At 48.8% G+C, this 15,317-nt stretch overlaps 2 protein-coding genes across 2 annotated transcripts in view; one reads left to right on the top strand and one right to left on the bottom strand.

Moving 5' to 3' along the window:
• Positions 1-12,299, bottom strand: part of mtrex (Mtr4 exosome RNA helicase) — a gene marked incomplete at its 5' end in the record, with an annotated part of 24,770 nt that extends 12,471 nt beyond the window's left edge. The window contains 14 exons of the mRNA XM_080509633.1: positions 2,135-2,236; positions 3,355-3,465; positions 3,597-3,676; positions 4,271-4,402; positions 5,543-5,657; positions 5,748-5,846; positions 5,952-6,076; positions 7,355-7,445; positions 7,590-7,764; positions 9,318-9,430; positions 9,509-9,571; positions 9,662-9,728; positions 11,484-11,624; positions 12,199-12,299. Coding sequence (XP_080365759.1) covers positions 2,135-2,236; positions 3,355-3,465; positions 3,597-3,676; positions 4,271-4,402; positions 5,543-5,657; positions 5,748-5,846; positions 5,952-6,076; positions 7,355-7,445; positions 7,590-7,764; positions 9,318-9,430; positions 9,509-9,571; positions 9,662-9,728; positions 11,484-11,624; positions 12,199-12,299 — 1,515 coding nt within the window. The remainder of the gene's footprint in view (positions 1-2,134; positions 2,237-3,354; positions 3,466-3,596; positions 3,677-4,270; positions 4,403-5,542; positions 5,658-5,747; positions 5,847-5,951; positions 6,077-7,354; positions 7,446-7,589; positions 7,765-9,317; positions 9,431-9,508; positions 9,572-9,661; positions 9,729-11,483; positions 11,625-12,198) is intronic.
• Positions 12,300-12,454: 155 nt separating this feature from the next.
• Positions 12,455-15,317, top strand: part of dhx29 (DEAH (Asp-Glu-Ala-His) box polypeptide 29) — a 25,916-nt gene continuing 23,053 nt past the window's right edge. The window contains exons 1-3 of the mRNA XM_080510691.1: positions 12,455-12,684; positions 14,028-14,098; positions 14,994-15,107. Of these exons, the coding sequence (XP_080366817.1) occupies positions 12,498-12,684; positions 14,028-14,098; positions 14,994-15,107 (372 nt within the window). The 5' untranslated portion in view covers positions 12,455-12,497. The remainder of the gene's footprint in view (positions 12,685-14,027; positions 14,099-14,993; positions 15,108-15,317) is intronic.

The raw sequence follows: 15,317 nt of genomic DNA, 5'->3' as shown, positions 1-15,317 counted from the left end.
ACGACTTACCTTGTAAGTGTTGGCCGCTGGTCGAAAACAAATAGTGGCTCCTTCGACGAGACTTGAAATTAAAAACGAGATTACAATCCCCCGGACTCGTAGGAAACCGTGCAGCGCTATCTCATTGCACTCGGTTACGTTACGATGCACCTGACTGTTAGCACAGGCTAATGTGGAGGACTCGAGTCGCTGCCCACTAAAAGATGCCCCGGACTTCGTATACTTAACGTCGCTTGGAGGTGTATTAAAAAGCCTTGCGCGGGTTACCACATCCTATTGTCTCCCGTCCTCAAACACTAGACATTCCTCACTTCGGCTACCAGTGATAGTCTCCGACTCCTGCTAATAGCAGCCTAGCATGCTAATGGAAAAGTCAATGCTGGCTAATGTAACGCTTCGGCTGGGCTAACTGCACACTTTCACTGAGCGCTACTCCGGGTCATAACCACGAAGTGAAATAATCTGCGTTTATTTCTGTTTCTCTTCGCACACACAGTTGGACAGCAGAGATGTTTTAATGCGTGCAGTGTGCTCTTCCTCTCAGCTCATGCTTCCAACCACGGACCGGTTGAAACCGGTTGAGACCGGGATATTCATTCTCGGTGCTTCGGCCCGCCGCGCGCCGCCTAAAATTTGGACTGTGTATCCGCCCAACCCGCAGCTCATTGGCTCTACTGTTCATGACGTCACTATTCACAACACGCTCCATGCAGCTGTCAATCAAATCCAGTCCCTCCCTCTATGGTGCCGCCAGTGTGACGTTTAATGAGTTTAATTAGAATAGAATAGAATAGAATAAAATAGAATTGAATTGAATAGAATTGAATAGAATTGAATAGAATTGAATAGAATTGAATAGAATTGAATAGAATTGAATAGAATTGAATAGAATTGAATAGAATAGAATAGCTGTCATTATGGAGAGCTGCACATGCAGCATTTCTCACAGTGCAAATGAACAAGAACCAAATATAGTGGAGTACAAGAAATAATGTGTTGTGATGTGCAGAATGTGTGTGGATGAATGAATGTGTGAATTTAACCCAGTTATGGCTGTGACACAGATATTGTTTCTGAGTCTGTTTGTCTGATACACCTGTAGGAGCGCAACGGGTCAAACAGGTGGGAAATAGGCTGTGAGCCACCCTGGATTATGTTTTAACTTAGTTTTAATATAATACTAATAGAAATACTACACTTGAAGTGTCTGCTGAGATGTTAGATATGCATATTGTTGAATTATTAAAAATGTCAAAACGATGACTGTGAGGAGCTTAATAATATTACTATGGCATGCACATTAACTGTATGATGGACTGTTAAAGAAAATTATAAACAAGAAACACATACAACAAGTGTGTGTGTAATAATATGTGTGTGTCTATAAAGTGATTTTTGCACTCATATCTGTGTGTAGCATATGTAAAAAATGTTTTAGGTTTGTTCTTAGAATCTAAACCAATCTCAAAGGCAAAGTAAAAAGACATTATTTAAAACCATTGTCTAATTTCACATAGTGACTCTTTCTTTCATTAACATGTAATACATTTGTTGGATTTTTCTCTGTAAGAGTGCCTGAAATTTCTTTCTTGTATTTGGGGTTATATAATTAAGTTGAATTGAATTGAATCAACTTCAGAGAGAGACTAGTTTTTGAATAAGTTAATTTATTGTTGTTTGGTTCATGAGGCAAAATCAAGGACATAGTGTCAATGAAACAGTTATTTCAGAGTTTTCTTTCCAAACAACACAAGTGTCTACACCATAAAACAGAGAGCAAAACATTATTTTCTATTGAACACATTTGGATACATAACAGAAACAAAATGCAGATGAAGATATCCAAAACTGAATTCTGGCCTATTAATGTTGTGCTACACATTTACTATGTGCTAGAGTTGGTTCTTGTTGTTGGGATATTAACAACAGAAAACACGTGGATCAGGACGGAGCCTTGAGGAACCCCAGTGATCGACTCCACCCGTTTCCCAGCCTGTCCAGCAAAGCAGGTGGAACTACATCACCTTAAAGGTGTGTGTGTGTGTGTGTGTGTGTGTGTGTGTGTGTGTGTGTGTGTGTGTGTGTGTGTGTGTGTGTGTGTGTGTGTGTGTGTGTGTGTGTGTGTGTGACTCACAAAGCGGTGGTTCTTGCCGTCAAACTTGCGTGCGCTGGTGAAGAGGACGGTCCGGGCCGGCATGTTGATCCCCATGGCGAACGTCTCCGTGGCGAACAGAGCCTGGAAGCAGGAGGAGCTCCATCACGTTCAACAGGCGGTTGCCAGGTTGGCTGACCGGGAGCCACCAAACTCATCAAACCGGTCAAATATGAAACTAAAATGGATCTTTTTCACCGAAAACGCGGCTAAACGGAGGCGGAGTTCAGGGCTCGACTGCAAATGTTTAACTTTTTACTTTTGCAAAGTTTAATGGAACTTTATAAACTTGGTTAATGTAGGAATTGGACCAACGTCACTTTTTACTTAAGTAAAAGTTCATCCAGAGTGTCAGTAGGGTGGGGGTGTCAGTAAGGTGGGGGTTCATCCAGGGTGTCAGTAAGGGTGGAGGTTCGTCCAGAGTGTCAGTAGGGTGGGGGTTCGTCCAGGGTGTCAGTAGGGTGGAGGTTCGTCCAGAGTGTCAGTAGGGTGGGGGTGTCACAGTAGGGTGGGGGTGTCTCCAGTGTCAGGAGGGTGGAGGTGTCAGTAGGGTGGGGGTGTCAGTAGGGTGGGGGTGTCACCAGTGTCAGGAGGGTGGAGGTGTCAGTAGGGTGGGGGGTGTCTCCAGTGTCAGGAGGGTGGAGGTGTCAGTAGGGTGGGGGTGTCAGTAGGGTGGGGGTGTCAGTAGGGTGGAGGTGTCAGTAGGGTGGGGGTGTCTCCAGTGTCAGGAGGGTGGAGGTGTCAGTAGGGTGGGGGTGTCAGTAGGGTGGGGGTGTCTCCAGTGTCAGGAGGGTGGAGGTGTCAGTAGGGTGGGGGTGTCAGTAGGGTGGAGGTGTCAGTAGGGTGGGGGGTGTCTCCAGGGTGTCAGTAGGGTCGGGGTGTCAGTAGGGTGGAGGTTATCCAGAGTGTCAGTCTGGTGGGGGTGTCTCCAGTGTCAGGAGGGTGGGGGTGTCTCCAGGGTGTCAGTAGGGTGGGGGTGTCAGTAGGGTGGGGGTTTCTCCAGGGTGTCAGTAGGGTGGAGGTTATCCAGAGTGTAAGTCGGGTGGGGGTGTCTCCAGTGTCAGGAGGGTGGAGGTGTCAGTAGGGTGGGGGTTTCAGTAGGGTGGAGGTGCCTCCAGGGTGTCAGTAGGGTGGGGGTGTCTCCAGGGTGTCAGTAGGGTGGGGGTGTCAGGAGGGTGGGGGTGTCAGGAGGGTGGGGGTACCTTCAGGAGGCCCTCAGAGAACAGGATCTCGATGGTTTCCTTCAGGATGGGCAGCAGGCCGCCATGATGGATCCCGATCCCTCGCTTCAACAGCGGCAACACGTGCTCCACCTGAGGACGGAGACGCTCCGTCAGGAAGAGGGAAAAGCTCCGCCCGTCTGGCGACGGGGTTCATTCAGGCTCGTTTTCGTCTCTTCGGAGACGAAGACTGACGTCGCCCGGCGTCTCGCCGTGGGACTCACCTGGGGAAGCTTCTTGTCCTCGTCCGAGAGACAGTCCACCGCGTTGTTGAACACTTCCTCCACCAGCCGCTTCTCGTCCTCTGGAAGACACACATGCTGCATTTCTTGACGTGTCCCCGTGGACGTTTACACCAACCGCTACGTCGTTTCTCACGTCCTCCGTCAAGACGGCTTTTTGAAAACATTGGGACATGGTGGAGATTAAAGTGGGACAAAGTGGGACAAGGTGGAGGTTAAAGTGGGATGAGGTGGAGGTTGAAGTGGGACATGGTGGAGGTTAAAGTGGGACAAGGTGGAGGTTAAAGTGGGACAAGGTGGAGGTTAAAGTGGGACATGGTGGAGGTTGAAGTGGGACCAGGTGGAGGTTAAAGAGGGACAAGGTGGAGGTTAAAGAGGGACATGGTGGAGGTTAAAGAGGGACAAGGTAGAGGTAAAAGTGGGACAAGGTGGAGGTTAAATAGGGACAAGGTGGAGGTAAAAGTGGGACAAGGTGGAGGTTAAATGTTTTTCTAAGTAAAGGGTTGAATTCGGGGATTCAAACATTTTAGTTCAGGGATAAATAAATACATTTCTACTATAATAACCATGGAATTTTAACTTTTTTATCGTGAGAGAGCGAGAGAGAGAGAGAGAGAGAGAGAGAGGACAGACAGGACAGGACAGACAGGACAGACCTCTGTTAAAGTCCAGCTTGGCCACCTGCAGGGCGTAGGCTTCACACTCCTTCTTGCTGAAGCTGAAGATGATGACGGGCTGGAAGTTTCTCTCCATGATCATCTTCACGATCTTGAACACGCTGTTGGGACCTGGACAAAGTCCATAAACGTCCTCAATCGTCACTTTCATCACTTTGAACAAAGTCCACAAATGTCCTCAATCGTCACTTTGAACAACGTCCACAAACGTCCGCAATCGTCCCTTTGAACAAAGTCCACAAACGTCCTCAATCGTCCCTTTGAACAAAGTCCACAAATGTCCTCCATTGTCCCTTTGAACAAAGTCCACAAATGTCCTCAATCGTCCCTTTGAACAAAGTCCACAAATGTCCTCAATCGTCCCTTTGAACAAAGTCCACAAATGTCCTCAATCGTCCCTTTGAACAAAGTCCACAAATGTCCTCAATCGTCCCTTTGAACAAAGTCCACAAATGTCCTCAATCATCCCTTTGAACAAAGTCCACAAATGTCCTAAATCATCCCTTTGAACAAAGTCCACAAATGTCCTCAATCGTCCCTTTGAACAAAGTCCACAAATGTCCTCAATCGTCCCTTTGAACAAAGTCCACAAATGTCCTCAAGTCCCTTTGAACAAAGTCCACAAATGTCCTCAATCGTCACTTTGAACAACGTCCACAAACGTCCGCAATCGTCCCTTTGAACAAAGTCCACAAACGTCCTCAATCGTCCCCTTTGAACAAAGTCCACAAATGTCCTCCATTGTCCCTTTGAACAAAGTCCACAAATGTCCTCAATCGTCCCTTTGAACAAAGTCCACAAATGTCCTCAATCGTCCCTTTGAACAAAGTCCACAAATGTCCTCAATCGTCCCTTTGAACAAAGTCCACAAATGTCCTCAATCATCCCTTTGAACAAAGTCCACAAATGTCCTAAATCATCCCTTTGAACAAAGTCCACAAATGTCCTCAATCGTCCCTTTGAACAAAGTCCACAAATGTCCTCAATCGTCCCTTTGAACAAAGTCCACAAATGTCCTCAATCGTCCCTTTGAACAAAGTCCACAAATGTCCTCAATCGTCACTCTGAAAATGACGCATCGTTTCAGAAAAGTTTCACACGGGAACGTTTGAGAACGGACTTGGTTTCCACGGAAACACCCGTCTCCATGGAGACAAAGTTTTCAAAAAGTTGCACCCCCCCATTGTAAAAGTTCCGCCATGTGAACATGTAAACAAACCCTCGACTGGCACAAAGGAGACACAAGCAGACCTTTGGTTCCCCCCCTGCGGCCCCTGGGGTCCCACTTGCCGCCGCCGCTCCCAGAATCCCCGGCGTCTCTCAGGACCTGCATGGCCGTGTTGAAGTTGTCCTCCCTGAAGTCCCCCTGCGGGACAAAAACCACCGAGCACAAACCCGCTGAGTCGGCGCGTTGACGGAAGGACGACTCGTCGAGCGTTTAAAGAGGCGGCCTCACGTTCTCGTCCACCACCAGGTGGAGCCCGTCGCCCCCTGCTGGGAAGATGTAGTGCTGCAGCGGAGTGGGACGGTAGTCCGTGTAGACCACGTGGCAGGGCTGCGGGACACGTAAAAACATTTTAAAAAAGAGAGAGAGAAAAGTAGGTTTTCACCACTTCACAAGCAGGAAGTAGAGTGACGGGGGAGCAGAGCGACGAGACACCTGCTTGTGAAGGTGACAGATCCATTCTGCAAACTGCTTGGCGTTGGGAATGGTGGCGGACAGGAAGACGTAATGGACGTTATCAGGAAGCAGGATGATGGTCTCCTCCCACACAACGCCGCGCTCTGGAACACCACGGACACACATTTATATATTCATACATATATATACTTTCCTGGTTTTGCCAGCAAGCGTGTGTTGGTTTGTTTACATGTATTTTACCGACTTTTCGCAAAAACTATAAACTCGAATTGCATTAAATCTTCAGGGAGGACGTGTCCTCATCAGGGACCAACCATTACGCTTCGGGACGCCAACGACCGACTGTCTCTGAATAAAACACACTGCCAACTCTGATCCGTTAGCCGCGTGCTGCTAGCACACTGCTAACTCGGCTCCGTTAGCCGCGTGCTGCTAGCACACTGCCAACTCGGCTCCGTTAGTCGCGTGCTGCTAGCACGCTGCCAACTCGGCTCCGTTAGCCGCGTGCTGCTAGCACACTGCCAACTCGGCTCCGTTAGTCGCGTGCTGCTAGCACACTGCTAACTCTGCTCCGTTAACCACGTGCTGCTAGCGCACTGCCAACTCTGCTCCGTTAGCCTCGTGCTGCTAGCACACTGCTAACTCGGCTCCGTTAGCCGCGTGCTGCTAGCACGCTGCCAACTCTGCTCCGTTAGCCGCGTGCTGCTAGCATGCTGACAACTCTGCTCCGTTAGCCGCGTGCTGCTAGCACGCTGCCAACTCTGCTCCGTTAACCGCGTGCTGCTAGCACACTGCGAACTCGGCTCCGTTAACCGCGTGCTGCTAGCACACTGCTAACTCGGCTCCGTTAACCGCGTGCTGCTAGCACACTGCTAACTCGGCTCCGTTAACCGCGTGCTGCTAGCACACTGCCAACTCTGCTCCGTTAACCACGTGCTGCTAGCACACTGCTAACTCTGCTCCGTTAGCCGCGTGCTGCTAGCACGCTGCCAACTCTGCTCCGTTACCCGCGTGCTGCTAGCATGCTGACAACTCTGCTCCGTTAACCACGTGCTGCTAGCACACTGCTAACTCGGCTCCGTTAACCGCGTGCTGCTAGCACACTGCTAACTCGGCTCCGTTAGTCGCGTGCTGCTAGCACACTGCGAACTCGGCTCCGTTAGTCGCGTGCTGCTAGCACACTGCTAACTCTGCTCCGTTAGCCGCGTGCTGCTAGCACACTGCCAACTCGGCTCCGTTAGTCGCGTGCTGCTAGCACACTGCTAACTCTGCTCCGTTAGCCGCTTGCTGCTAGCACACTGCTAACTGTCCTGTTAGCACCCCAATTGTGAAAAAAAAAAATCAAAACTTGTGTAATTTTAAAATTGCGACGTTTCGGTTCAGGCGCAACAAATAGAAGAATCTAGACGTTTTGGCTCTACCTGCGTCTCTCATGTAGTGGATCTCGTCGAAAACCACCCAGCCCACTTCCCTCATGATCTCGGAGCCCCGGTACAGCATGCTCCTCAAGATCTGGCGGGGGGACCAAGAGGACGGTCAGACGGACGGTTCCGTCATCGGAGCGGCAGAACTTTCCAAAACCGCCCAGCAGGGGGGGGGGGGGGGCAAAGCCGCCCAGCAACCCCCCCCCCCCTCCCCCCCTCCTCCCTCCCTCACCTCGGTGGTCATGACGAGGCAGGAGGCGGTGGGGTTGATGGTGACGTCTCCGGTCATCAGGCCCACGTCCTGGAACTCCTCGTACATCTCACGGTACTTCTGGTTGGACAGGGCCTTGATGGGGCTGGTGAAGATCACCCGCTGCTTCTCCCGGAGCGCCAGGGCGATGGCGTACCTGCAGGAGACCGGGGACTCAGACCGGGGACGCTTCCCGTCGTCCTCTGAGAGACCAGAGGACACGTCCCCGAGGACACTGTTCGTCTCCACCTTGGGAGCCATTTTCTAAAAGTTCTGTTTTTCGTAAATCCAAGGAAAGTTTAGTGTTTCGTCTAAAAACTGACGGCCGAGAAATTAACTGGTGGAGTTAAAGTCTAAAGGCAAGACGAGTGGAACATAGACATATGGAACATAGACGTGAGGAACATAGACGTGAGGAACATAGACGTGTGGAACATAGACGTGTGGAACATAGACGTGAGGAACATAGACGTGAGGAACATAGACGTGAGGAACATAGACGTGTGGAACATAGACGTGAGGAACATAGACGTGAGGAACATAGACGTGTGGAACATAGACGTGAGGAACATAGACGTGAGGAACATAGACGTGTGGAACATAGACGTGAGGAACATAGACGTGAGGAACATAGACGTGAGGAAAAGACATGTGGAACATAGACATGAGGAACATAGACGTGTGGAACATAGACGTGAGGAACAGTTGTGAGGAACAGATGTGAGGAACATAGACGCGAGGAACATAGAAACATAGACGTGAGGAACATAGACGTGAGAAACAGACGTGATGAACATAGACGTGAGGAACATAGATGCGTGGCACATAGACGTGATGAACATAGACGTGAGAAACAGACGTGATGAACATAGACGTGAGGAACATAGACGTGAGAAACATAGACGTGATGAACATAGACGTGAGGAACATAGACGTGATGAACATAGACGTGAGGAACATAGATGCGTGGCACATAGACGTGATGAACATAGACGTGAGAAACAGATGTGAGAAACAGACGTGATGAACATAGACGTGAGGAACATAGAAACATAGACGTGAGAAACAGACGTGAGGAACATAGACGTGAGGAACATAGACGTGAGAAACATAGACGTGATGAACATAGACGTGAGGAACATAGACGTGAGGAACATAGACGTGAGGAACATAGACGTGAGGAACATAGACGTGAGGAACATAGACGTGAGGAACATAGATGCGTGGCACATAGACGTGATGAACATAGACGTGAGGAACAGATGTGAGGAACATAGACGTGAGGAACATAGAAACATAGACGTGAGAAACAGATGTGAGGAACATAGACGTGAGGAACATAGAAACATAGACGTGAGGAACATAGACGAGTGGAACATAGACGTGAGAAACATAAACGTGATGAACACAGACGTGTGGAACATAGAAACATAGACGTGAGAAACAGACGTGAGGAACATAGACGTGAGGAACATAGAAACATAGACGTGAGAAACAGACGTGAGGAACATAGACGTGAGGAACATAGACGTGAGGAACATAGACGTGAGGAACATACAAACATAGACGTGAGAAACAGACGTGAGAAACAGACGTGAGGAACACAGACGTGAGGAACACAGACGTGAGGAACACAGACGTGAGGAACATAGAAACATAGACGTGAGGAACATAGACGTGGGACACGTAGAGCGTCCTGAGCAGACTCACTCTGCACACACAGTCTTGCCGGCGGACGTGTGCGCCGACACCAGAACCGACTGGTTGTTGTCGATACACAGGATGGCCTCCCGCTGGAAGGGGTCCAGGACAAACGGGTACTCCTGAGAAGACAGACGGGACGAGGGACGTCAAAACTGAAGGTGTGGAGACATCTGGTTCTAAAGGAGCGGCGGCTTCACCTTGGCTGCTTTTCCCACTCGGGCTTTCAGTGGTTTGAACTCGTCGCTGGAAGGAAGAGCAACCTGTCGGGAGGAGAAATGATTTCAGGAGAACGAAAGTGGAAACGATGCTTCATTAAAATAATAATAATAATAACTGGAGCTTTACTCCACCTCGTGAGAGCATCCCTCCATCGTGTCCACCTGCTCCACCTTCACCTGAGGCATGAACTCTGAAAGACTGAGGACAACAGAGACTTGCAATGTAAAACCTGACAAGTCTCACTGCAGGTCATCCTACTGCAGGTCGTCTCACTGCAGGTCGTCTCACTGCAGGTCGTCTCACTGCAGGTCGTCCCACTGCAGGTCGTCCCACTGCAAGTCGTCTCACTGCAAGTCGTCCTACTGCAGGTCGTCCTACTGCAGGTCGTCTCACTGCAGGTCGTCCCACTGCAGGTCGTCCCACTGCAGGTCGTCCCACTGCAGGTCGTCCCACTGCAGGTCGTCTCACTGCAGGTCGTCTCACTGCAGGCCGTCCCACTGCAGGCCATCCCACTGCAGGTCGTCCCACTGCAGGTCGTCCCACTGCAGGTCGTCTCACTGCAGGTCGTCTCACTGCAGGTCGTCCCACTGCAGGTCGTCTCACTGCAGGTCGTGCTACTGCTGGTCGTCTCTCTGCATGTTGTCCTACTGCAAGTCGTCTCACTACAGGTCGTCCTCCTGCAAGTCGTCCTACTGCAGGTCGTCCTACTGCAGGTTGTCTCACTGCATGTTGTCCTACTGCAGGTCGTCTCACTACAGGTCGTCCTCCTGCAGGTCGTCCTACTGCAGGTCGTCCTACTGCAGGTTGTCTCACTGCATGTTGTCCTACTGCAGGTCGTCCTACTGCAGGTCGTCTCACTGCAGGTCGTCCTACTGCAGGTCGTCCTACTGCAGGTCGTCCTACTGCAGGTTGTCTCACTGCATGTTGTCCTACTGCAGGTCGCCTCACTACAGGTCGTCCTCCTGCAGGTCGTCTCACTGCAAGTCGTCCTACTGCAGGTCGTCCTACTGCAGGTCGTCTCACTGCAGGTCGTCTCACTGCAGGTCGTCCCACTGCAGGTCGTCTCACTACAGGTCGTCCTCCTGCAGGTCGTCTCACTGCAAGTCGTCCTACTGCAGGTCGTCCTACTGCAGGTCGTCCTACTGCAGGTCGTCCTACTGCAGGTTGTCTCACTGCATGTTGTCCTACTGCAGGTCGTCTCACTGCATGTTGTCCTCCTGCAGGTCGTCTCACTGCAAGTCGTCCTACTGCAGGTCATTCTACTGCTGGTCGTCTCTCTGCATGTTGTCCTACTGCAAGTCGTCTCACTACAGCTCGTCCTCCTGCAGGTCGTCTCACTGCAAGTCGTCCTACTGCAGGTTGTCTCACTGCATGTTGTCCTACTGCAGGTCGTCCTACTGCAGGTCGTCCTACTGCAGGTTGTCTCACTGCATGTTGTCCTACTGCAGGTCGTCTCACTACAGGTCGTCCTCCTGCAGGTCGTCTCACTGCAAGTCGTCCTACTGCAGGTCATTCTACTGCTGGTCGTCTCTCTGCATGTTGTCCTACTGCAAGTCGTCTCACTACAGCTCGTCCTCCTGCAGGTCGTCTCACTGCAAGTCGTCCTACTGCAGGTTGTCTCACTGCATGTTGTCCTACTGCAGGTCGTCCTACTGCAGGTCGTCCTACTGCAGGTTGTCTCACTGCATGTTGTCCTACTGCAGGTCGTCTCACTACAGGTCGTCCTCCTGCAGGTCGTCTCACTGCAAGTCGTCCTACTGCAGGTCGTCCTACTGCAGGTTGTCTCACTGCATGTTGTCCTACTGCAGGTCGTCTCACTGCATGTTGTCCTCCTGCAGGTCGTCTCACTGCAAGTCGTCCTACTGCAGGTCATTCTACTGCTGGTCGTCTCTCTGCATGTTGTCCTACTGCAAGTCGTCTCACCGCAGGTCGTCCTACCACAGGTCGTCTTACTTCAGGTCGCTGGCCGAGACGGCCTCCAGGCGAGGTTTCTTCCCGAACGCCAGCTCCTCTCCTCCGTCGCTGTCGGCGTCCCTCTTGACCCGAGCAGAAGCAGCCGCCTCCTTATCGCCATCATTTTTACCCAAAACCTTCCTGGAAAACAGAGAAACGCGTCATTCGTCCCAGTCCAATGGCCGTCCTCTGAATGTCCCTGGACATTTCCAGTTCTCCACACCTAACGACATATCACGCCATGTGGAGGTAAAGAGGTGAAATTTAACCCTTTAATAAAGTAAACTGAGGCAGAAACACTCCACGTGATGGTCAAATATGACACCCAGAGCAGGAAAACACGCTAATGTTTATCCCGAGTTAGTTAGCGGAGACTCTGGTTCGGCTAATTCAGGAAACAACTGAGAATTTCTGTTCAAAATCGAAGATACTTCTTGCAAAGAAACCACACTGTGCTGTTTTCACTGAAACTGCGCTGGACTCGTCTTTACACGTCGTGTTTTCTTTCGGTTTAGGAATTAATTATGGTCAAAACTCGGGTTAAATCCCGTCGTCTCACAACGTAAACGCTAACATTTATCGACCACATTGACGAGAACATTAACGACACCACAGACGTTGCCCACATGCTTCTGCTTCAGCGTTTCGCCTCCAGAGACCACAAACGCGTAATTTCCCCCCGGGACTTAAAGGCGGAATTCATAAAGTTGTTTACCCGGTTTCTGTAGCAGAAGACGGGGGAAGTTTCTTGTTTATGGTCGCCGGTTGATCTTCATCAAACACGTTGAACAGACCTTCTCCAAACGCGTCCGCCATGTTTGTTAGGGTCACAATTTTTTCCCTACAATGCACCGCGCGGCCGCGTCATCGGGGGTAATACTTCCGCTACGGAAGCCGTGCGGTTCAAAAAAAACAAGGCGATTTTCTTCTTCTTCCTCACTTCCACTCATCCAGCGTCTCGTCTTCCCACGGCCACGCAGAGGATCTATAATCAAGTCGCGTTCGGGCGGACTGATGGGGGGAAAGAAGAAGAAGTCGGCGGCCCACGCGGTTCCTCCTCCGGCGGCGGCGGCGGCGGCGGCGGCGGGTCAGGCTGGCCGGCCGGGAGCCGCTGCGGCGGGCGGCGGCGTGGCCGAGGAGCCGAAGAAACAAGCGGGGAGCAACAAGGCTGCGAAACCGGCCAAAGACAACAAATCGAAAGGTGACAGGAACATTAAATCCACTCGGTATCGCCTTATTTCAAATATACAAAGAGATCAAAGTGTCACGTGACCGTGGGAAGCCTGTATAATAGAATAAGAATAGAATAGGAGAAACACAAACTTGCAACAGCTCAAGGTAAAAAGGTGCAGAAATGATAAAATTAAAGAATTAAAATGTGTAAATATCTAAACAAGTGCACAAAAAATAGAATAAGTAAAAATAAAAAATAAAAACAATCCAGTGAAAAATAAAGAAATCGTCTAAAAATAGAGTAAATTGACAGAATTGATATTCACGTTATTCACGCAATCTCTCCGTTAAAGTGCAGGACTGCAGATGTTTCCCTCCCACAGTGTCAAAACCAGGATTGATTTAATAACAATGGTGTTCGTCGTCTATAGACGGTTATTAAACAGACATAGAGGGCTGATCGCTCAATATCGTTGTGCTTATTCCTGTTGCAATTAGAATCATCAGTAAGGAAGGTTATGGAAAACACACCGATCCTTTATTTATTGAAAATGAACTTCTTCAAGTTAAGGACCTTGTCGACTTGAAAAATTCAATTATTATGTGGAAAGCAAAACAAAAAACGACGTTCAAGGTAATTTTGTTGCACAAACCGTTCGCCAGAGGAGAAAATCTACTTTTCAGAATAAATGTTTGCACGTCGTTGAAACAGAAACGTCCTGGAGTAAAACTGTGGAAGTCTTTAAGTGTGGAATTTAAATGTTGTCCAAGTGTTTTACACATTTAAGAAAATGTGCAAAGAGAAAATTCTGAGAGACGATGGAAATAATTTAAACTAGTCGACTGTAACTGTAGAACTGTGAGACAAAAGGTTGTTTTTTGTTATACAAAAAAGTTATTATATATATATATATTGTGAAATGGCATGACATAACATGGACAAATAAATAAATAAATAAACATCTCGCAGCCATCTAACCTGACTGCACGTCAATAAGAGTAAAACTATATATATATATAACATATATATATACACATATAACTATATATAAATATTACTTACATTTTCCAATAAGTTAATATTGTGCACGTGTGGAAATCCGTTTTTTTTCCGACTCAAAGCATAATACTTGTAGATATTTTCTTTATTTTTTTGGTATTTTTTAATCACGTGTATATATTTTCAATTTATATTTCCTATATTAAAATACTTGATCAAAATAATTAATTAAAAACAAACAAACGATAAAGTACTTTTGACTCTGATTATCGGAGTTAACTGGATCTGGAGCAGATCAATTAACCCCAAATCAACATTTTTACTCAAAACTTGGTACCTGATGATTAAAACAGTTGTTGATGATTCTTCAGCTCCGAAGACCTACAGCCTCGCCAACGCCGCCCAGGTCGACGCCGGCGCCGCGGACAAGTCCGTCCTGAAGGTACGTTCTGGAAGTACGTTCTGGAAGTAAGGTCTGGAAGTAGGTTCTGGAAGTAGGTTCTAGAAGTAGGTTCTGGAAGTACGTTCTGGAAGTAGGTTCTGGAAGTAGGTTCTGGAAGTAGGTTCTGGAAGTAAGGTCTGGAAGTACGTTCTGGAAGTAAGTTCTGGAAGTCCGTCCTGAAGGTACGTTCTGGAAGTACGTTCTGGAAGTAAGGTCTGGAAGTAGGTTCTGGAAGTACGTTCTAGAAGTACGTTCTGGAAGTACGTTCTCAAAGTAGGTTCTGAAAGTAAGTTCTGGAAGTACGTTCTCAAAGTAACTTCTGGAAGTAGGTTCTAGAAGTACGTTCTGGAACTAAGGTCTGGAAGTATGTTCTAGAAGTCAGTTCTGGAAGTAGGTTCTCAAAGTAACTTCTGGAAGTACGTTCTGGAAGTAAATTCTAGAAGTAGGTTCTGGAAGTCGGTTCTAGAAGTACGTTCTCGAAGTAAGTTCTGGAAGTCGGTTCTAGAAGTACGTTCTGGAAGTAGGGTCTGGAAGTCGGTTCTAGAAGTACGTTCTGGAAGTACATTCTGGAAGTAAGTTCTGGAAGTCGGTTCTAGAAGTACGTTCTCAAAGTAGGTTCTGGAAGTACATTCTGGAAGTAAGTTCTGGAAGTCGGTTCTAGAAGTACGTTCTGGAAGTACATTCTGGAAGTAAGTTCTGGAAGTCGGTTCTAGAAGTACGTTCTGGAAGTAGGGTCTGGAAGTCGGTTCTAGAAGTACGTTCTGGAAGTAGGGTCTGGAAGTCGGTTCTAGAAGTACGTTCTCAAAGTAGGTTCTGGAAGTACATTCTGGAAGTAAGTTCTGGAAGTAGGTTCTGAAACGGTGAACAGCGTCAGGAACATGTGTTTGTGCTGCAGGTTGGGATCCAGGCTGATCTGGAGAAGAAGATCATCAAGCTGATCAACGACTTCCGTCAGGAGAACGGAGACAAAGGTCCCATTTCTGGGAGGCTGACCAACAAGAAGCTGCTGGTGGGAACGGAACCGGATCCCCACGTTCTCTCCTTGACGTTCTCCACCTGACGTTCTGCTGCCGTTCTCCTGTCGTTCTCCACCTGTCATTCTCCACCTGACGTTCTGCTGACGTTCTCCACCTGACGTTCTCTGACGTTCTCCTGATGTTCTCCACTTGTCATTCTCTCCTTGTTCTCTCCTTGTCGTTCTCCACCTGACGTCCACCTG

This window comes from Blennius ocellaris (assembly GCF_963422515.1).
Source record: "Blennius ocellaris genome assembly, chromosome: 15".
Lineage (NCBI taxonomy): Eukaryota > Metazoa > Chordata > Actinopteri > Blenniiformes > Blenniidae > Blennius > Blennius ocellaris.
The sequence above is the reverse complement of the archived record's forward strand: the minus strand, read 5'-3'. Positions and strand labels throughout refer to the sequence as shown.